The sequence below is a fragment of the Ipomoea triloba genome, chromosome 9 (assembly GCF_003576645.1).
Source record: "Ipomoea triloba cultivar NCNSP0323 chromosome 9, ASM357664v1".
NCBI lineage: Eukaryota > Viridiplantae > Streptophyta > Magnoliopsida > Solanales > Convolvulaceae > Ipomoea > Ipomoea triloba.
This window is the reverse complement of record NC_044924.1, coordinates 12,852,387-12,876,438: the sequence shown is the minus strand read 5'-3', so window position 1 is coordinate 12,876,438 and position 24,052 is coordinate 12,852,387. Positions and strand designations below refer to the sequence as shown.

The following is a 24,052-nucleotide window of genomic DNA, read 5'->3' as shown; positions in this document are numbered from 1 at the left end:
GATAGAACTTCTTTTCTACATTTGTTTGACTCATGATAGACATTTACCCAATCCATATCCTTACCTATGTTGCATCTTATATATCTCTCTTCATTTGTTGTTTTTATTTTTGTTATTTAGTTTTCTTGTTATAACCATGTTATTACCGAACTAGCTTCACAAGAATCAATCCGAGTTAGTGCTTGACCAACCATTCCCTGTGGATCGATAACCCCGGAATACTCCGGGTATTTGCGTGTACCTAAAAGCTACAACCAGTTACAACTTAGGTTGTATTTGGTTGGAGACTTTGTATGGTAGTATGAAATTTGATACTATATATATTATTATGTTTGTTTGTCTACTTTTGCTATTCTACTATTGAATTCAAATTCTTAAATAATTATAAAACTCATTAATGTTTTTCTCCCCTACTACTTTTGAACAATGAAATAAAAAATGAGGAAGGAAAAAAAATAAAAAGATCATTACCATACATTAAATATGGAACTTATATATATATATATATATATATATATATATATATATATACTTATTTAATTTTATTTTAATTAATTAATTAATTATTATTTATTACGAAACAAAGATACTTTTTTTCGATATTTATATTAAATAATAATAATAATAATAATAATAATAATGTAAACAATTTTTATAAATTTGATATTTATATTTTAAGAATTAACTTATATAATATTCCAATATATAATCTCTATATATTATTATCTTTGAAGAAGGCCCTGTTTGGTAAATAATCAGCCTATCAGCCAATTTTAGCTTATTTGACCACTATTAGTTGTTTGGTTAATAAGTTTTTTTAACTCCAAAATGCTAAAATTCAAAAGGCTACTCAAAGCAGCATTTTCAATTAGCTTTTTGAGAAAAGAAATTATACCAAACAGCTATCAGCTAACAACTAATTTATCAAACAACTTTCTATAATCAGCTAATATTATCAACAAATCATACCTTCTAACCCAAACAGCCAACCCAATCAGCCAACAGCCATTTACCAAACAGGGCCGAAGATAAGAAAATATACAGTAGATGCATTTACTTGGTAACAATAGTTGGAAAATATTATGAAAATAATGGTAGGGTATTTTTTTTACCAAAATATTGTAGTACAACTCTTATAGCATAATGTAAAAAAAAAAAAAAAAAAGTAATGGAAAAAACAGACATAAATAAAGGGTATAATCTTCATTTATACTTATTAGTTTTTAGATAATGTGTTGGAGAAAGATATGTTTAAAAAAATTGAATAAATTTATTATCATCTAACTCGACATGTTACATTGTATAAATTGCTACTTGGAATGATGAGTTCTGACCGTGTATAAATTGCAAGTTACATGATGTGTAGTTAAATATGATTTACACAAATATGCATAATGCAAATATTGAAAAGTTGACTTTTTAGTGTTGCATATAAATTATATTATGTGTTTAAATATCAATTTAATTAGCACATACTGATAAAGAAGAAGACGTAACTTCTACATCTTTATCAAATCTCTAAAAGTGCACCAATAGAGTCACTATGTTACCATTCTTGAAATGTCGAGCAAGTTTTAATTCTGTTGGAGCACAATCTTCTCAAAATACTAGACATTTCAAGGAGACATCTTCTCAAAATGCAAATACATCCAAATTCTGTTGCAACAGTACTTATTTGCATTTGGAGAGTAATTTTCATTTTTGGTCTTACTGTTATTGAGGCATTGTCAATTTTAATTCATTTTATTAATTTTTACCACAATTCAGCCAGTCTTATTTAGTCCTTGCCACTTTTAGTCCACCGTTAAAATTTTCGTCAAATGGTCGCCCAAAACAAGGGTACTTTTGGTCTTTTCATGCTTTGGTCATCTCCTTAACTCTTTGCAGTGGTTTTCCTTACACATTTTCATCCAATGAAGAGGTCTGGCGAAAGCCATGTGAACCACATTACAAAGCCATGGCTTTCGCCAGACCTCTTCATTAGATGAAAATGTGTAAGAAAACCCACTGCAAAGGGTAAAGGAGATGATCAAAGTATGAAAAGACGAAAATACCCCTATTTTGGACGGTTATTTGACAAAAATTTTAGCGGTGGACAAAAAGTGACAAGGACTAAATAAGACTGGTCACAATGTGGCAAAAATTAATGAAGTGGACTAAAATTGACAATACCCCAATAATAGTAGGACAAAAAATGGAAATGACTCGCATTTGGACGTCTCGTTGCAAAGAAGTCTAAGTACATGGAAAGAAAGCATTCCTAGAGGATTTCAAGAAAATAGATGAACCAATTAGAGTCATATTTGGAGGAAATGAGAAGCCTGGCAAGACCAAAGGAGTTGGATTAATTAGAAGATCACAATGGTTTAGAGATTAAAGGCATATCATATGTGAAAATTAAAGGCTCGAATTCATCAATCTCTTCAACACAACTCAATTCTATGACAACGGCTACACCAATGAGTTTAGCCAGAAAGAATGTAAGATTAGAGGTATAGAATCCAGTAAAATTTTGTTTATCAGGAGGAGACAGAATAATGTCTATGTAGTTGATTGAAATTCGACAAAAGTAAATGTGTGCTTGCTAAGCAAAGGATCTGAGAAATTGTGTTTGCTCTGGCAAAAAAAGATGTGTCATCTTAATTTCAAGACAATCAACAAATTAGCCCGGAAGGATCTAGTCACTGGACTTCCCAACCTTGTCTTTGAGAAGAAAGGCTTGCGTGATGCATGTCAAATAGGGAAGTAGATTAGATCTTCATTCAAAACAAAGCCACATCTTCATCAACAAGACCCTTGAGCTTACTACACATATCCACTAAGCATTTGTGGCAATTACCAGATACACTTTGGTTAATCTAGAATGGAAATGGAGTTTCAATTATCAAAATTCATTTAGATAGAGAAACAGAGTTTGTGAATTAATTCCTCAAATCATATTGTGAATCAAATGGAATAATTCATCAACTATCAAGAGCTAGGACCCCTCAACAAAATGGTGTGACAGAACAAAAAATTGCACCAAAAGGAAGTTGTCCGTAACATAATTGTAGAAGCCAATTAATTAAATTGCCTAAAAAAGTTTAGACAGAAGCAACTAATACAACATGTTATACTCAAAATCACTGCATGATTCACTAGCTCCATCAAAAGAGTCCTTATGAATTGTGGACCGGAAGAAAGCCAAACATCTCGAATTTTCATACGTTTGAATGCAAGTGCTATGTTCATCAGAATGGGCGATCTCAATCTAGAGTATTTGATGAAAAAAATTGATGAAGGTCATGCATGCATACCCTACTTAGCCCTTAGCAAAGTTCATCAATTAAACATCACTTTCTTCAATGCACAACATCCATATATGTTCTTAATGGGTGTTTCTATTTATATCATCCTCTAGTGAAAAGTGGATATAAATAACTTTAGAATTGTAAAAAAGATAAAAATTTCAACAATTACATACGTAGTGTAAATAGCAATAAGGGTGTAAATATTATTATTTACACTAACCTGGTCAAACGTAATTTACGAGATTTCATTAATAAATTTTTATTTAAAAATTTAAAAATTAAAACATTAATTAAAAAACTTTCACCTTCTCCAATCCGGTGAGAAGGCGACCCAATTGCCTTCTCCAGTGAGCTCGCCTTCTCACCGGAGAAGGCGAAAGTTTTTTTTAATTAATGTTTTAAATAAATAATAAATATTTTAAATAAAAATATAATAATGTTTGACTAACCTTAATAAAAGTGATACAAATAGCAAATTGTTTTATTTACACCACCTATAAAATTAGCATACCTATTAAAAAAAATAGTGTAAATAGCAATTTGGATAGTCTAAATAGAATTTTCCTTTCTTTAATTGCAACTTCGACTCGAAATCCAAAGATGGTGTAATAAGTGCATTAAAGCCAAAAGTTTCTCGGAGAAGTCATGATCATTTTGACTAGATAGATTTTCAATGGATTGAAGCTCTTGCTTTTCCATGTATTCTATCAAGAACCCACGCACGGGTGAGTCTTTGGAAAATATCAATATTTGGATGATCTCCAAGTCCCCACGTCAAACAAACACTTTTTAAGCTAAAAGGTTGATTTTCTAAACCCACATGCATATATCTTGGACAGCTTACAATATAATATTTAATTTTGGTTGCCTCCTATTTGGAAATCCCAGAATCACCAAATCAATCCTGTGTTCACAAATTCATGTTACATTCATTCTCCCCTAGTAATCAGTTATTGTAGGAGTAGTATTACTTTTTTATTCAACTTATAGAGGCTCGATCGAAATTGCAAATGGTTGGTTAAGTAATACCGAGTATAAGTTCTGATCTTAAATTTTACTAAAGTAATTTAGGTGCAACCAAGCAGTTTGCGAAGAAGTGGATGTTGGGCGGCGACTTGGAAAGCAGGTCCAATATTCTATTATTGAAACCTGACGTTGACTATTAGTATAAAGAAATAATAAAATTGTGCGCTCATTATTAGTTATAGATTTTGGCGTAGTGGTAAGAGTTTAATCGTAATAATTCATCTGCGAGCATATTATAGGTTTCTTTTGTTTCTTTTGTGTGATTTTAGAGAATTTTTTAAAACTTTTGTGTGATTGTAGAGAATATTTTTAGATAGGATTGATGCGAGAGTTCTCTTATGCCCATATTACGTGAAAAGGATAAGCAAGTTGATCATGTTACCAATTTGGCATAAAGGGGTGGTTGGCATAACATTGTTTGAGATGACTAGTTTGCGTAAATTGTTAGATCTGGATATGGCAGGAACAAAATCTTGTAACATTTGTTGATGAGTTGCATTCACATGCAAACAATGAAAAGTAAGGAAATAGAGTAGATAGACTAGGTGATTAAGAAATCAGGAGTACTATTGACTTTGATTACTTTCTTAACCTACTGAAGCACAAAGAGTTAACAGTTGCCTCTACTGAAGTTCAAACCACTTCCTCCCACGTGAGAGTGTAAACCGAGTGCCATTAGACTACAAGGTCTTTGACCATAATTGAGGAAGTGTAAGTATGGTAGGATTGGACTACCTAAGTGTGTGTGCATGTGTGCACATACATGAGTATGTACGGTGGGAAATGTGGGTGTGTGAATATGTGAACAAACTATTTGATGCCCGTACTCGTACAATAGGTGACTACCAATTGGGGGTTTTGATGTTCCGGGTGTGTGCATGTTATTATTACTGTGTGTGCGCCAAGTTAAACCCATGGAATAGAGCCATTACATAGGGAAAGTTTATTAAAATCTTTAAATCGACTTAAATTGTGTGTTTAACAGTGGCATGGGAGTTGTGTTCTGATGGCTACGGATTGTGGTTCGACCTGATGCACCTTAAGTTTCGAACTTATATATGCATCATAAGTTTCGAACTTATGCACCTTCAGTACTTGGAAAAAGTAATGCACTTTAAGTTTCAAAATGATGCGCATTAAGTTTCGAATTGATGCATCTTAAGTTTCAAAGTGATGCACCTTAATTTTTGAATTGATGCACCATAGGTTTAGAACTGATGCACCTTAAGTACTGAACTGATGCACCTTAAGTTTTGAATATATGCACCTTAAGTATTGAACTGATGCTCTTTAAATTTCGAACTGATGCACCTTAAATTTCGAACTGATGCACCTGAAGTACAAAGAGTCAACGCCCCCACTATGTATTTTTTTTAAAAAAAAAATTCATCATTCTGGACTACTTATTTTGCGTATATCAATGGCTGAGATTTCCCGCTAGTTTTTACCTGAGAGCTCATTCGCATATATATGATCTCTAGTGTGTGTGTGTGTACACACACACACACACACACACACGAGATTATATGCGAAGGATGTCTTAGGTGAAAAATAGGGTTAAATCTCAATCATTGATTTCGTCTAAAATGAAGAAAATTTTTTAAAAAATGCAGTGACATTATAGTTATTTAGTGTAAGTTCAATTTTAATTTTCTTTAGGTGCAATATTTTCTTTCGTTTGGTGCATATTGTTCTTTCTTTGGGTGCATAGTTTATTGTTTCCTTCTTTTAGTGAATATATACATTTTTCTTTGGGTGCATTAATTCCCTTCATTGGATGCATATTGTTCCTTCGTTGGGTGGATATTGTTCCTTCGTTGGGTGCATATTATATTGTTTCTTCTTCTATTATCTAGTGAATATTTACTTTTTATCTTTGGGTGCATTAATTTCAATTCCTTCTTTGGAAGCATATTGTTCCTTCCTTGGGTGCATATTTTTCCTTTTTAGGTGCATATTATGTTGTTCTTTCTTCAAGCGCATGATTTATCTTCTAGTGAATATTTATTTTTTTCTTTGTGTGCATTATTTTCTTTCACGGGATACATAACTTTAGAATTTAATGTGCATAAGCTAGTTAGACCGTTGAGTGCATAACTTTAAAATGTTATCTTACACGGTAAGGCACATATAATTTAGTCTACGAGTGCGTACAACATGTTAATCAATAGATGCATAACTTTGAGCTCTAGTTGCATAGCTTTGAAATTACTGGTGCATTGCGAATTGAAAATAAATATGGTAGGGGATGGAAACCAGTGGGCAGTAGCATTGCTTTCGTGGCCAGAAGAGGATACGCAAAAAACAGATTAGATGACATCAGTGTTGTGTGTGAACAGTGACTTCCAATCATTGTAATTTCCACATATTGTATTAACTAAATACGGAGTATAAATTATTCATTCTACGGAGTAACTTTTTATTTTCTTTACACTTCAGATTTAACATCATTATAACTCCAATGATAAGTCCCTTTCATCCTACCACTTCCTGCCGCTATCCCAACCAGTAGTACATCATCAGCTTCATCTGTTCAACCTCTCTCATTTTTTTAAGTCTGAGTAGTGCTAGAATATTCCAATAAATCACAAAACACTTTCACCAAATTTCACATAATGCTAAAAAAAAAAAAATGCACTACACAAATATGCACCATTAGATAGGCATCACCAAAAAAACACACCACAGGTATGCAAATATACACCACACAGTGTTAGGAAATGCACCATTAGGGACAGGAGAGTTATGATGTATTATTTTGAGTGTGTGGAGTGTTTTTTGGTATTTTTGTATATTTTCATTGTGGTACATTTTCTAACATTGAGTGGTGTATATTTGTATATATAGCGGTGTGAACCGCACCGATCGCACGGGAAGGCGCGACCACATTTGAACAGATATATATAAAAGAAAATTTCAAAAAAAGACTAAATATCATTTTTAGTCCATCGACTATAATACATGTATCAATTTTGGTCCTTGACTATTAAGATTTTCAAATTAGGTGCATGACTATTCAATTTGTATCACATTTGGTCCTTGACTATTAACATTTTCAAAGTAGGTGCATGAGTATTCAATTTGTATCACATTTGGTCCTACCGTTGAATTTTCCGGTTAAATTTTGGCCAAGTCACCAGTGACCGGCTAATTTATTTAATTTTTATTTTAAAAATTATTTTAATAAATTTTAAATTAAAAGAAACTTAAAAATAAAAAAAATTTAAAAAAAAAACGCTGGGGGAAAGAAAACGCCGACCACCCCTAAATACGCCGAGGAAACTTAAAAATAATCCTAGCGTATTCTACTTAAGAAATACACTATCCATAATTTTTGGACAGATGTACGTTAGTATCTAACAATATCCTAGCCACTTGATTATCATCCTTGTTAAACTTTGCAAGAATTTTATCAATATAAAGAGATTGGCTTAACACAAGACCATCCGGTCTTCTCAGGATTTTAATCACGAGGATTAAATCCGCCAAACCCATATCCTTCATGTCAAACCTTGAATTTAACATGTTCTTGGTCTTCATGTCAAATCTTGAATTTAACATGTTCTTGGTAGATTTGATCATTTGATTCTTACTACCCACGATGAGTATATCATATACTCATCCATATATAAACAAAGAATGACATAACCATCTATCGTTTCCTTAACGTAGACACACTTGTCACTCTTATTTATATTAAACCCATTGGTTAACATCACATGGTCAAACTTCTCGTGCCACTACTTAGGCAAATAAACCGTATAACGATTTAACCAATTTATAAACTTTTTCTCTTGGCCCGAAACCACAAAACTCTCAGGTTGTTCTATATAGATTTCTTCATCTAACTCGCCATTCAAGAAAGTTGTTTTCACATCCATTGATGAACTTCCAAGTTACGCAACGCAGCTATGGCAAGTATCATCCTTATGGAATTTATTCTAGTCACAAGAGAATATGTATCGAAGTAATCATTGCACTCGCGTTGCCTGTAACCTTTAATTACAAGCCTATCCTTGACTTCTCAATGGAACCATCAGGTTTCATCTTTTCTCTAAAGACCCATTTGGATCCCAAGGGCTTACTACCTGGATGAAGATCTACTAGTTCCCAAGTGAGGTTCTGTAAGATAAACTCACTTCATTTTTTATAGCCTCTTTCAAACATTGGTCCTTCCGTAGAAGTCATGACTTCTACATACTCTCAATGCTCGTTTTCTACCATACATGTCAAAAAATCAATTTCATTTTCTAATAAACATGCTATAATATTGGAATCATACACTAATAAAGTAATAAGTATGTTCGAAAATCAGGACCAAAGAATTTTTCAATCCTTGCTCGCTTTCTAAAAATAGGCTCTATTAGCAAAATTCACACATGCACATCGGAAGTATCAATCGTTTTTTCTAGATTCTACGTTTAAAGAGGAAGTTAGAATATTTTACTCGTTGCCCCTATGTTGGCATAGCCGACACCGTGCTAGAAAAATACTTGATTTCTTACGATGGTGGAGAGTCACGATTAGGTAATCTCACATCTTGAGGCCTAACCGTTTACAACTTACGTAATATTTAATAAAGGAAATATTTTAAAATTATTATGTTTCACTTTACTCATGCAACATTTTCACATATATCACAAAAATATATAAAGTGCATGAAAAGTAAACTTGATATCGGTCATGGACTTTTAAATGGTCAAAATTGAGCCAATTAATTTTGACCGTGCACAGTGAATAGTGAAAAATTAAAATCCTATCTATTACATGTAAGCTTCCATCATACATATTCAAGTCTTCAACTCTTGAAGCCTTCAGGCCTTCAACTCTTGAAATCTCTTGGGATCTTCGTACATACATCTCCTATCTACCAGAAATGGGGTACATGCTCTGAGAAAGGATTTACATTATAATAATAGATAAGAAGCACGCAGGCTCCAATTTTAATTAATCACCAAAAACGGTGCAAAAGCCAAAATAAATCACATTCATTCAAGGGGTCCTAAGTCAATGACCAAACCGACATACTAGGCAATCCATACATAGCATAAAATAAGTAATGCATTAATTTGTGGCTTTAGAAGATATAATCCAATTATACCAAAACTTGAGTCAATCATAAATAAAATTTATATGGAAACAAATTTCCATATACTAAATCAAAACTTTCCATTAATTAATTAATTTCATACCAAAATTAAATTTGTATTTAATTAATTAATTACTATTATAATACTCCGTATTATCTAAGATTAAACACTTTAATCCAAAATATTATAATCATAAAAAATTACCTAAATAGCATTCAATTATCATATAAATAATCACTATTTAAGAAGAAAAATAAATATTTCAAGATTATAATAATATAATTATTACTATTATAAAAATCATATTTTAAATGGTAACAATAATATATTATCATATAATCTTTCAAAATATTAATTTCTCAAAAGTAGAAAAATAATCATTTTTGGTAATAATTAATACTACAAAAATATTTTTGTATTAATTCAATATCGATAACTCTATATCGATTTCTTTTAAAGTTCTCAGAATTACCACGAATCATTAAGGTGTGAATTTCTAGGTTTATAGTCAAACTAGCAACGAGTAATATTTAATAACTCATTATTAAATAACACGTAAGTCAAGAGTAACACTGCACCTAGCAGTATGTCATGACTACCTAGTTGACAATGGATATATTTAAATATATTATAATGAACCTTTCCGTTACAAATCATGCAACATTCATTCCACACAACACTTGTTCTGAATCAGGTAAAGGTCATGGTCAAACTTAGTCAAACTCATAAACCTGGTCAATCTGTCTATTCAATATTCTTAACCTGAAGTCTAGCTCCATTATACTCTTGCCAAAGATTCTCTTTATATGATTATTGAAAAGACTAGAACATCATTGTTACCTCAAGGCGGTGGATCCTCTATTGAACGCACACATGTCTCCGTACAATACTAAACTAGGCCACCAAGTACACTAATAGTCCCATAAGGAACAAAAGACGCATACTGGCAAAAAACTAGTCCACCATATGTATGAGACAACCATGTCGTTTCAATTCAAATGATTATTGCATACTTGTAACATACAACATACCGATGACCCGTAGGTAAACACTATGCAGTACGTTGTAGTCAGTTATTGTTCAATAACTTGTTCTCTAACAATCATCCACATGTCTACTCTCTGTATCGCATACAGAATGGCATGAGACTCACCATAAGAAGAACAATGTGCTAGTCTTATCGGAATTCTAATGCCTAATTAGAATTCCTATAACTAGGAACAATTTTACAATACTTCATTTATTAATTCTTTGTCACTCATATTCTTAACTCTTAAAAAATGAAGAATTAAGAAGATTGTATGGAATAATATCAAATTTTAATTAAGCCAAAATAAAATAAATAAAACTATTATTTATTATATTTATTTAATTAGAAATCAATGTCGAAAACAATAAATGTTGGCTCCTAGGGCATACATGTCTTACATGCCCGAGCTCGTGTTTTCTTTTAGACCCTCCATTATTGTCATTATCAACAGCCTCGTCAAATGTCCGTTTCGACGTACTAGTTCCCTCACTGAACCTATATGAAAATACATCTTCAAAGACTGATACATTCCTTGATTCAATTATCGTGTTCTTATGTACGTTAGGATTATTAGACTTGTGTACTAAGAACCGATAAACATTGTTGTTATGTGCATAGCCGATAAAAGTACAATCCACCGTTTTAGGACATATCATTATTTTCTTAGGTGTTGGTATCAAAACGTTGGCAAGACACCCCACACTTTCAGGTATTGGTAGGAAGGCTTCCTACCTTTCCACAGCTTATAAGGAGTCTTATTGAGTTTTTTGCAGGGAACCTTATTTAAAAGGTAATTTCTTGCCAAAACCGCCTCACCCTACATACATTGAGGTAGGCCCGAACTTATCAACATCACATTCATCATCTTTTTCAATGTGCGATTTTTCCGTTTGGCAACACTATTCGATTGAGTTGAATACGGTGTTGTACGCTCGTGTACAATACCAACACTAGCACATAAATCACCAATAAGTGTTTCATACTCACCACCTCGATCGTTTCTAACCTTCTTAGTTCTCCAATTAAGTTGGGTTTAAAAACGGGGGTGTTACATAAATATTTTATCATGTTTATCGACAATAACACACGAAACTACTATGTGTATTTGCTTAAGAACAAAAACGAAACCGTTGATAAATTCATTATTTATAAGAATGAAGTGAAAAACCAACTTAATTGGAGAATTAAGAAGCTAGGTTAGAAGCGATCGAGTTAGTGAGTACTTCCCTAATTATATTTAGTATTTCCCTACTTAAGGACCGGTTCTTATGTGAGCATGCATGACCTTATTCGAACCTAATAGTTTCATACTAGTTTGTTGTGTGTGTGTGTGTATTGTTGGAATTTTTAGCATAAAAATGACATTTAAGTAGATATTTTGTGGTACAAATATATGTTGGGTTCACTTCCAATATGCATTACTACAAAAACATAATTTTACCAAGTCACGGTTCACACTTGAAACCACTACTATGCCAACAACCCGACATCTCGCTGAGTGTCAAATCTGAAACATGTAGTTACCAAGCCAACAATTCGACTTACTTAGGTGGGTTGCCCATATTATATTGTTTCTATTATTGTTGTTAGTTTATAATGCACGGATGTACGTTCACTACCGAATTTAAATATCACAAAAACCGATCTCGATCAAGAATAATATTTGGAAGGTATAGCAGAATAAGAGACAAATAATTATATGCACAGATATTTGATAACGCAGTTGAAGACTGCCTTCTATTCTGCGGGGCCACGCCCAAAATACTTTTCAGCCAAGTGCAACTCTAAGTTTTTACACTTTACAAGATTTAATGAATTACACAAACTAGGACTAACACCTATTTGAACCACTAATCTTGTAAGTAACTTTCTGAAAAATAACGAATTACAATTTTGGATAATTCTACAAATTACACAAATTGTAACGAACCTGATTTTCCAAACTTAATCGTTGAAGTCGTGCCACTTCGAATTTTCCTCCGTTCAGCTTGTTGAAGTTTTCTTCTAAGTAGAATGTTATTTCAATAGTGTCTGAAAACTTCGAATTGATTGCTATTACACAACGCCAATTTATAGGAAAAAAACTCCTGAGACTTAGGATCATAATTATATGGACGTGTGGCTGTAGCTCCACTTGATTTCTTCCACATTTGTAGCCTCATTTCAACCTTCCACGTACTGAAATTGAATGTATGAACATGTGGCTTTGAATATGTCATCTGATCTCAACCAATATGTCATCCCATCCTTTTAATTTATGCAGTGCAGTAGACTAAGCTTCATTTACATGCATTACATTTATTTGCATGCATTAAGCTCTTCTCATATACCTCATACGTGTAGGTCCAAAAAGACCTCATACGTGTAGGTCCAAAAAGCCTAATCTTCATGTAATTCATGTACTGGACTCATAATTAATTTATCAACATTTAGCCAACATGCTATTTACAGTATCAAAATTGTTTTAATAATGTAGATGGACTCTACAAGTTTAATATTAGTGAGTATTATAGTAATACAAACATAAGATACTCCGATCCGTATAAGATAAACCGACGTAGATTCTTGATAAGATCGATATACATACTTAGAAACGATTCGTTAATGCTTACTAGTGTGTGTGATTATTATATTACAGTGCATGTAAATGCAAACAATTGTGACCGAGGGTGCAGTGACACATATAAAGGCATCTTGAGAGTAGCATATATATATATATAATGTGGCTGAGGGGTTGAGGGCAAAGGCAAAGAGACATAAAAATATCGGTGTGTAGTTTGATGATCACAAAATTCCAAAAGATTCCTAGGCCAGTTCTTAGAGCATCCTTATCAATGGATTTTTTTTTACAATTTTTGAGTAGTTTTTGTGAGTAGATTAGGAAAGAGAAAATAGAAGGGGATGAAAAAAAAATAAAACAAATATGATTTTTAAAAAATAAATTGTGTCAGGCGGCTCTGACGCGTCCAGTCGGCCCCTGCAATGCACGCGCCCGCACCAATGTTAAAAAAAAAAAGAGTTCATAATAATTGACTGTGCTATGAACCATTTCTTGCTGATAAACTCCTACCACTCTCTCTCTTCCTCTCTCTCTTGCCATGTCGACAATTTTCTGACATAAATCAATAAAAAAAAAAACCTCATAGGGTGCTCTTATGAGTTATAATTAACAAGTGAAAGTCCAGATCAGGGAAGGAACAGGAAGATATATATTAGATAGATAGATAGCAACTGCCCCCCTCTCTCTCTCTCTGTGTATGCCCTGCTGCTTCCTGCTTGTATCACCAAGTTGCAGTGTACTGTGCTGTTTATCATTTAATCATGCATATCAGGGCATCATCTGATCTGCAGGTTGCTATCATAATGAGTGGCAGAAAATAGACCTCTCAATGTGCACACCTGCTTAGCTGATGGAGACACATTCATTCCCTACTGTCATCTCATCTGTCTCACTATCTATCTTCAATGTAATTCCAACCTAATCTAGCCCATCTTCAATTCATGCCCAGCCCAGTTATCATTCACCACTTCTTTTTTTTACCAAAGATCCAAGTTTATGTATTGAGATTTGTTGGACAGAATGAGTCAAGTTCGGCATCTTGTCATCTGACTATGCCCCTTATACAAATATAAGAAAATAAAGTTTTGTATTGGCTACTAGTTAAAACTTTGAGGTAGTGATAAATGATTGATATTAACAATAAAGTTGAGTTTTTCTGGATACTATTAAAAAAATCACAATGATATTTCAGTCTGCATCTTGCACATTTAATATGTAGGACTTGCTGAAGAAAGCCACTATGAGCTTCAGTTCCATATATAAAAAATGTTAGAGACCAAATAAGATACTTAGGTCCATTCTTATTAGGGCACCATTTAGCCCCCCTAAATTGAAGACTGTTTTAAGTCATTGTGGTTTGGTGGCAGTATAGTGGAGGGTATTTGGTTAGATTAGAGGTGTAGATGGATTAAATGTTTGTGAAGAGTGCTATTAGTTAAATTTGTTTACGCTTATTCAAGTAGATAAATAAATAATCTCAAATAAATCTTGGAGTCTATACCTATTTGAAGAATCTATTTAGGATCTTGTAGTTCATTTTAAATTACAAATATATTTATAAACTTTGTTCCTGAAGGAAGAATAATTTGATGATAACAAAGTTAGAAAATTTTAGTCCCCAAATTTGTTTTACTTCTTAGAAGTAAGTAGAAGTAAGAATTGGTCAAGGGGAAATTACTTGTGGGAATCAAACCCGAGTTCTCCCAAAATTCTTCCCCACAAAAAGAACTCACTTGTCACTTGAGCTACCCTGCCTATTGGGCTGAAATGTAATACTTATGCTCAAAAATGTAATACTGGGGGAGCTACTAACCAAAAAAATCATCTAATGGGAGGCTCCCTCCATTGCACCAAAAAAAAAAAAAAAAGGAAGAAGATCAGAAGAAGAAGATCCAAACCTATTGTAAAAGTTAGTTTAGTTTAGGCAAGTTATGTTCACATTATTAGAATATGATGATCGTGACCTTAATTATTTACATAGAATTGGATTCCCACATAAAATTTTAATTACATATACATAAAATGATAACTATAAATACATCAATTGTTAACTACATATACAAAATGTGTTAACTACAAACACATAATATGTAAATTATGTGTGCAGTTAACATATTTTGTACCTGCAGTTAGTAGTGTCAAAACGGGTTGGCCCGCCCCACCGCGGGTCTAATTCTTTGCGGGCTTTTACGGACCGGCCCGCAGGCTAGAGACCATGTGACCCTAGCCCGCCCCACGCGGGATGGCAGGCTCACGGGCCGGCCCTCGGGCTTCTTTTTTTTTTTAGTAAGTACTATTTTGAATTAATATCATTACAAATGTAAATTCCAGGTAATTATATCATGTTGCTACCTAAAAATTAAAATATATTAATTGATCGTTGTAATGTAATACATTGACAAATTTAATTAGTTTTTGTATAACAATATAACATACAAATTTAAACTATAATAATAATAAAATAATAATAATAATAGTAATAATAATAATAATTACTATTATTATTATTATTATTATTATTATTATTATGTTTAAATTCTTGACGGTGCACTGCACAATCAAGAATTAAAACATGTTATATTGTTAATAAAAATAATGTGTACGTGCATATGTTTATTGATTTATTAAATTTTTTTTAATGTGTTAGCCCGCGCTGGCTGTGGGTCATAGCGGGCTTGGCCCATTAGGCCCGCATTTTCGCGGGTCAACTTTCATTCAACTCTAAGTCCCTAACCCTCCCCATCGCAGGGCGGGTGCGGATCAGCCCGCAAATTTCAGTCCACTTTGACACTCCTACCTATCGTTAACCGTTTGTGTTTGTAGTTAATGTGTTATATGTCTTCAATTTAATTTCTGACACAAACAATTAACTATAGGTATCAAGTATAAACACAAAATTTTTAAATCAAAATCCATAATACAAGATAGTCCATGTTTCATGTTATAATAATTGTTGGTAATGGAAAATTATGCTCTGGACCCAAGTCCACCTTGCAAGGTGGACCTGGGTCCAAAACTACGTCGTTTTTGTCTTTTTTTTTTTTTTAATTAGTAAACGTATTGCTGAATATAGAGTTGTCCAAAAATGTGTGAATGTAGAGGTTTCAAAGTGTGAATGTAGAGTATAGGAATCGTGAATGTACATTTATGATTGTGTGAATGTAGAGTTGCTCAGAAATGTGTGAATGTGGAGGTTTCAAATTGTGAATATAGAGTATAGAAATCGTGAATGTAGAGTTATGCATGTGTGAATCTGTAATAGAGTTAAGAAGTTCTAGCAACTTGTAGCCCTGTAATGTGTGAATGTGAAGTTCTCAAGTTGTGAATATGGAGTATAGGACCTGTGAATATAAAGTTTTAAATGTGTGAATGCATAACAGTGGTAATATAGTTATTAAACATATAATCTTGTAATGTGTGAATGTGGAGTTTACAAAGTGTGAATGTAGAGTATCATATAATCCTGTAATGTGTGAATGTAGTGTATAGTGTATGTGAATGTAAAGTATAGTGTATGTGAGTGTAGACCCAGGGTGCACGGCATAACAATTGGTTTGTAATAGGTTGGGCATATATACGAGAGATTTACTTGGGCCACTCGAAGAACAGTTGACCGATTTAATGAGCTGAGGCCCAGATTGATGCAAGAAAAATGGCGGGAAAATCTCACCGCTAATACTAGCTGAGGACAACTGCCAAGAGACGGTTACAAAAAAAAAATAATAATAATAATAATAAAACAGCCTTCTCCTGTATCCTCTCTCCGCCTCTCGCTTCTCGCTACACTCTACCATAAAGCAAGCCCAGAAGCTCATTCCTCAAGTGAATAACTCAATTACTCTTCTAAGAGTTTAAGGCAGCATTGTATCTCATCGTTTCCATTCTTCACCAGGTTTTGCATTTCATCATTTCCATTGCTTTTCTTTTGTTTTGTTTCATCCGATTTAATGCATTTTGTAGATTTCTCCGCATTCGAGTGCACAGTATAATCTGGATCTCCCGTTAATATCCGATCGTGATTATCACTGTCATTCTGGTGCTGTATAATTACGAATATTGAAATCAATTTTGATATGATGCTTGAAATCATATATATGTTTGTTCTGATGGTGCTTAAAATTTGATTACGGGAGTGGTTGAACTGATTATTGTCCATTCTATAATCTGGATCTGTCGTTAGTATCCGATCTTAATTGTCATTCTGGAGCTGTATAATTACGAATATTGAAATCAATTTTGATGCTTGAAATCATATTTTTGTTCTGATGGAGCTTAAAAATTGATTACGGGAGTTGTTGAACTGATTAATGTCTGCCTGGTGTTTCAATTGCATTAAAAATTGTCTGATTCTCTTTTCGTTCTTTGTTAAATGGCAGCGAGATCAGAGATGACGATTGATCAGCCCCATTGCCTCACTGTTTCCCAGAAGGTAGCTGGAAAGCTCCTTGTTAGGTCGTCTACCCATGTTCCGGATCTCCAGACTTTTAGGGATGGTTTCTACCAGCCATTCTTGAACTCCAAGTTCAAGTACGGGAACTACACGAACTCGATGTTGCAGCCACGCAACCTATCCATGGCTCCCTCATATGCATCGCCTGTTTTCGTCCAAGCTCCTTCGGAGAAAGGCTTTGTTGGGTTCGCCATTGATTTTATGATGGGAGGGGTGTCTGCAGCAGTCTCCAAAACAGCTGCTGCTCCGATTGAGCGTGTGAAGCTTCTGATCCAAAACCAGGATGAAATGATCAAGGCCGGCCGCTTGTCTGAACCATACAAGGGTATTATGGATTGCTTCAGCCGAACTGTGAGGGATGAAGGGATTATGTCTTTGTGGAGAGGCAACACTGCAAATGTCATCCGTTACTTCCCCACTCAGGTTAATCCATCTTTTTCACCATTCACATACATATATATTGTCCCAATTTAATTCTTCTTCCAAAAGGTTAGATCTTCAATCCTAAGAGTCCCCACCTCCCAGCCCAACAAAGCATGTAAAAGGAGATAAATCATGATAACTAGGTGGCTTAACTGCAAACAGAGCCAAATGCCCTTGCAAACAAGGGATCTGTTTACTTTGAGTCCCTAGGAATCTGCCCGCTTTGGACATAATTTCCCAGAGATCTGTCCACTATGAGCATAATTTCTGAGGAATCTGCTCACTTTGGGCATAATTCGATGGATCTGTTCACTTTGAGCATGTCCATCTTGGACATAATTCAGACACTGCTGTTGCCGAATTTCGAAGGTTTCCTACTAAATCTTGCTCCCAATTTGATTATTTTTAACTCCTTTGTGCAATGCATGCAGGCCTTGAACTTTGCATTCAAAGATTACTTCAAGAGGCTTTTCAACTTCAGGAAAGACAGGGATGGGTACTGGAAGTGGTTCGCCGGAAACCTGGCATCCGGAGGGGCAGCAGGCGCTTCTTCCCTCCTGTTCGTCTACTCTCTGGACTACGCAAGAACACGATTGGCCAACGACGCCAAAGCCGCAAAGGGAGGAGGCGCGCGCCAGTTCAATGGCTTGGTTGACGTCTACCGCAAGACATTAGCCTCCGACGGCATTGCAGGGCTTTACCGCGGATTCAACATTTCATGCGTCGGAATCATCGTCTACCGTGGCCTCTACTTCGGAATGTACGATTCTCTCAAGCCTGTGCTCCTCACCGGATCCTTGCAGGATAGCTTCTTCGCTAGCTTTGCCCTGGGCTGGTTAATCACCAATGGAGCTGGGCTTGCTTCGTACCCGATTGATACCGTCCGGAGAAGAATGATGATGACTTCCGGTGAAGCCGTGAAGTATAAAAGCTCAATGGATGCGTTCACTCAGATCCTGAAGAAGGAGGGCGCCAAATCGCTCTTCAAGGGCGCCGGTGCCAACATCCTGCGTGCCGTTGCCGGCGCCGGTGTGCTCGCCGGCTATGATAAGCTTCAGATGATTGTTTTCGGCAAGAAGTATGGATCTGGCGGTGCCTAAATACCTTCCGATCCTCCCATTAATGTCACCGGAGATGAATTCTTGTTTCTTCTCATCAATTTTGAATAAGCCTTTTGTTTAAAAGGGAATTAGAATCTAGATCCATAAGATAATGGTAGATTTGGTGCTACATAGCTAGCACATCAAGTAATTAATTTTTTTTCTGTTTGTTCATGCAATTCAATGCAATGCATGAGCTCTTGATTTATATAACTTTGTTGTACTTTGAGATCCATTAAATGATCCATTGAGTGTTTAATTAATTTTTAGGTGTGATAATGTAACACCTTAGAGTGGTGTTTTCCCATAATAAAGAATTAATAAATTAATTTTATGTTTTAATATAGATTTTTAATATGTACTCTCTTATTTTTATAGCTCATTCATTTATCTTCATTCTAGGACTCCGCACCCTAGAATCACTATTGGAGGTAGTGCAATCAATCATTTGATAGATCTGAGAGTCAGATCCTATATAAGGGAGACATTTCAACATGAATCAACTATGCTAAGCTCCGAGAGATTTTTTTTTTTTTTTTTGTATTCATAAATATATAAAGTTTATAATAACTAAATTAAATATTACCAAAAATAACTATTGTAAACACTAAATCAAATGATTTTTTTAACCACTAATATGATTCTATTTGCGTAACAAAACAAGTCTCTCAATTTTTTTTTAAAAATTAATGATGTAGCGACACCATTAGTACTGCTTTACTATGCAATCTTTCTTTCACCCTCTTTTTTTTTTTTTTTTTTTTTGGGGTTTTTTAATCCTCAGACGACATCTGCCTGATAGTTGGCAAAAAAAGGTTTGATGCATCATTAAACATGCGTTTGATTAGGAAACTGGTCAAAAGATCAACCAATTCCTTGCTTCAACATTAGGTCTCTTCTGGGTCCCATGCTATCAAATTCTAATCAATCACCACGTGTCAACTAACTGACCTCTACTGTCATCATATCAGGTCTTAATTAAATTTCATTCCTAAAGAAACAATTTTGTACTTCTATAGAATTCAATATTATAAACAAGTTTTATCTATGTCACTCATTAGTCATTAATACTTGATTTAATTACATATGATATATTTGATTGCATGAGTGTTAAAGACCATCTCCAACTAGCACACAAAACACCATTTTGGCAAAAAAAACAAAAAACAAAAAATGTGCAGTATCTCCAACCAACACGCCATTGCGGCAAAAAAAATGTTGTTTGATGAATATATGCCGTTGCACTGTTCATCAAATCCATTTTTGGTGTGTTATTTTAATTTCCATTTTGTCTTCTAATTTTTTTTACATCCTTTATTTTGTTTTAATGTATTTGTATATTTTGTTAAATAACTAAACATAAATTTTATATTATTAAAAATAAATTATATCATTTGAAAAATCTCGTAAGACAACTAAAACAAGACTAATATTGAGATATAGATTAATTCAAAAATGACACTACATAAAACATAATTTTAACAAAATTAAAATGATTACATAGCTCTATATTAACTTCTTAATACAACTCTGGAGTGAAAGATATTTATCACAAAATTAAAGTATGTGCTCCATTTCAACTAAAAGTTTAAGTTGATAGTTGGATTGCACATATATTATATTATATGCTCAACACGCCCCCCACGCAATCATTATTGTGTGGATCATGGTCCACACAGCTGTGTGGGCCATACTATCAAATAATGTACACAGGGGATATACATTTTTTTTTTTGAAAACAGGGGATATACATTATTTATGTACTGAATGTAGTATAAAAATAATGTGCATTCAGTACAAAAATAATGTACATTTAGTACATTAAAAATGTACATTTTATTATGGTCCACACAGCTAATTCCCCCCTTCTCCACGTGTATGGGCCGATTACTTCTTGATGGGCTCCAAACAACAAGCCTCCTCACGTGTGCGGATATCAAATTGAAACATGTACTCCATCATAACTAAAATTCTAAACTGATAGTTAAATTGCATATTTAAGCTCATATAATATATGTTCTAACACCCATTTATATAATAGTAATTTAAGGTGTGAAGGGTATCGATCAAGTGAAATGTCCAATTCTAACCCATTCTTCTAATCAACCCCAAGTCCAATGGATTTGACTCTTCAATGGCTATATTGATATTCTGAATGGGTTTTGCAAAATGCATACATCTTAGAGTCAAAACGTCTCACCAACCTCATTCAAATAACTTGAGGTGTGATTGAGTGGAAACGACTCATTCATTCTTAATCAAAGGTCAAAGGTTCGATCATTGACTTTGAGTATGAAACAATTTTAAATCTCTAAGTCAGTTGTCTCATCCAAAAGAGGTACCTACAATTCTGTAAAGAGATTAATTATTGTATCCGACGGTGAAAACTCTGAGTAAAAAGAAAAAACAAAAACAAAAACCTTCGCTCACCTGAGTTATTGGCTCACATATCTCTAGAAATCTAGAACTCATCATATTCTAATTATCTCATCGATTGTAAAGGTTAGTTAAATCAAACAGGTATCTAGTGGAGTTAAAAGGACAGAGAAAAACTCCGTGAATCTACCGAAAGAAGAAACATAACTTTTACCCTATATCTTAGTTATGACGGTGGTGTAGATTTAGTCATTTTAGTTATTTATGGTATAAATTAAATCTTTTAATTGTTTTCAATAAAGTAAATTTAATTCCTTAAAAGTACTTCAAATAACTAAAACACTACATTTATACCGTGAATAATTAAGTAATTAAATCTACACCACGATCGTAACTTAAGGACCAAAAATATAAAAAAAAATAAAAAAAATTAATGTGCCCAATTTCTCCCAAAATAGTAATTTTCTTTGTAAAAAATTAATGTGTCTAATTGCCCTGAAATTAAAGAGATCTTAAAAGTTAAGAAAGAATAATGTTAGATACTTAGATTATTTTATTTAATTATTTTTTATTTGATCATAAATTTTATTCGTCAGATACACTAGAATTTTACATACCAAATGACAAAATATTCTCTCATTAATTATAAGGTAGTTGTATTCTAAAGTTTAAATTCAAAACAAGTTGGTTATTTCATTCTTTTTTTTATTATCAAGTCACGATGTGTCCTGAGTAGGTTCTAATTGCACCTTTAAGTCCCAAGGTAGACCCAATTAAAAGACAAAGTGTTGACCATATTGATCTTTCTATACAAGAGAAAATTCAAACTCGTAACCTTTCTTAATGAACAAGATTGCACTATCACTCATGCCAACCAAGCTGATTTAAGTTGGTTAACGTTATTTCATTAATTCATTACAATATTGCTTAATTCATTAACATTTATGAATAATCATTAATTAATAAATATTATAAACAACTGTGAAACCATGTTATGAACTTATGATGTTAGGCAAAAACTTGTGTGAGACCGTCTCACCGTGAGCCATGTCGCGTCGGGTCGGGTCAAAATAAAAATGTAATACTTATATGCACAAATGTTATACTTATATGCTCAAATGTAATCCTATAAAATTTTTGTTACTTATAAGGGTAAATGTAATATTTTTAAGGGAAAATACAATACTTTTACATTTTGATTTAAAAGTATTACAGTTTTTCTCAAAAGTATTGTATTTTCTTTTATAAGTAAGGGACACTTGTCAACACTACTTATTATGAAAAATGTAATATTTTTTCTCTTATGAGTAACGAAAATTGTATTCCTGATTAGTATTATATTTGAGCATATAAGTATAACATTTGCATGATGTTTCGACCCAACCCGTCTCACGAATAAATATCTGTGAGACGGTCTCGCACAAGTGTAACACATGATGTTAATATATATTCTCCCTGTCATATTTTGTTTGTCTAGTTCAGTTAACGAGATTTAACTAAAGTTATTTTTAATTCAATTTTTTCATAATATTAAGTTTAGTATCAGTATTTAAAATTTATATATTTAGAAACTAAATTAAAAGTATTATAAAATACAAAATATCAAATTATAAACTTAAAAAAAAGAGTTTATTTGATTAATAAATAGTGAGTAGAACATATAAAATAGGACAAAAGGGAGTAAATATTATTTTATGATGAGAAATAGGGTAGTGCGGCGAAGAAAGTGGTTGAATCGTTGGATCTGTTCAACGGTAAAGTACAACTCGGGGGGTTAAGAGGGTGGGGGGAGGGGTTTGTTTTACGAAGAATAAAACTAACCATATCGAATCTATTATAAATCTTGGCATTGACTAAAAAAATGGTGGGGGAAAAGACCAACAATTTGGATCCGTAGGGACCAAACATATACAAATCAATTGTTATGCCGTGGACCCAGGTCCTGGGTCTACATTCACATACACTATACTATACATTCACACTTTGTAAACTCCACATTCACATACACTATACTCTACATTCACACTTTGTAAACTCTACATTCACACATTACATGATTATATGATACTCTACATTCACACTTTTTTTTTTTTGAAAACACTACATTCACACTTTGTAAACTCCACATTCACACATTACAAGATTATATGTTTAGTAACTATATTACCACTGTTATGCATTCACACATTCAAAATTCTATATTCACAGGTCCTATACTCCATATTCACAACTTGAGAACTTCACGTTCACACATTACAGGGCTACAAGTTGCTAGAACTTCTTAACTCTATTACAGATTCACACATGCATAACTCTACATTCACGATTTCTATACTCTATATTCACAATTTGAAACCTCCACATTCACACATTTCTGGGCAACTCTACATTCACACAATCATAAATGTACATTCACGATTCCTATACTCTACATTCACACTTTGAAACCTCTATATTCACACATTTTTGGACAACTCTATATTCAGCAATACGTTTACTAATTAAAAAAAAAAAAAAAAAGAAGACAAAAACGACATAGTTTTGGACCCAGGTCCACCTTGCAAGGTGGACCTGGGTCCACAGTATAATTTGCCTATACAAACAGGTGATACATCCTATGCATACATACACGTTTATATATATATAGGAGGGAGGCTATAGACTATAGCCTCTAATAAGTTGAAGTTTTCTTCACCCTCCACGTCCC

General features: G+C 33.5%; 1 protein-coding gene across 1 annotated transcript; it reads left to right on the top strand.

The window, feature by feature from the left end:
- The first annotated feature begins 16,783 nt into the window (after window positions 1-16,783).
- On the top strand, window positions 16,784-19,061 carry LOC116030696 (ADP,ATP carrier protein 1, mitochondrial-like). Its single transcript, XM_031273011.1, has 3 exons — window positions 16,784-16,888; window positions 17,373-17,869; window positions 18,301-19,061. The coding sequence occupies exons 2-3, from the start codon at window positions 17,384-17,386 to the stop codon at window positions 18,967-18,969; spliced, it is 1,155 nt and encodes a 384-aa protein (XP_031128871.1). The 5' UTR covers window positions 16,784-16,888; window positions 17,373-17,383; the 3' UTR covers window positions 18,970-19,061.
- Window positions 19,062-24,052: the final 4,991 nt, after the last annotated feature.

Excerpts from the sequence above, each read along its gene's own strand:
- LOC116030696 (XM_031273011.1), top strand. The coding sequence starts at position 17,384 with ATGACGATTGATCAGCCCCATTGCCTCACTGTTTCCCAGAAGGTAGCT. Across the intron at positions 17,870-18,300 it reads TCCGTTACTTCCCCACTCAG|GCCTTGAACTTTGCATTCAA; the intron begins GTTAATCCATCT and ends CAATGCATGCAG.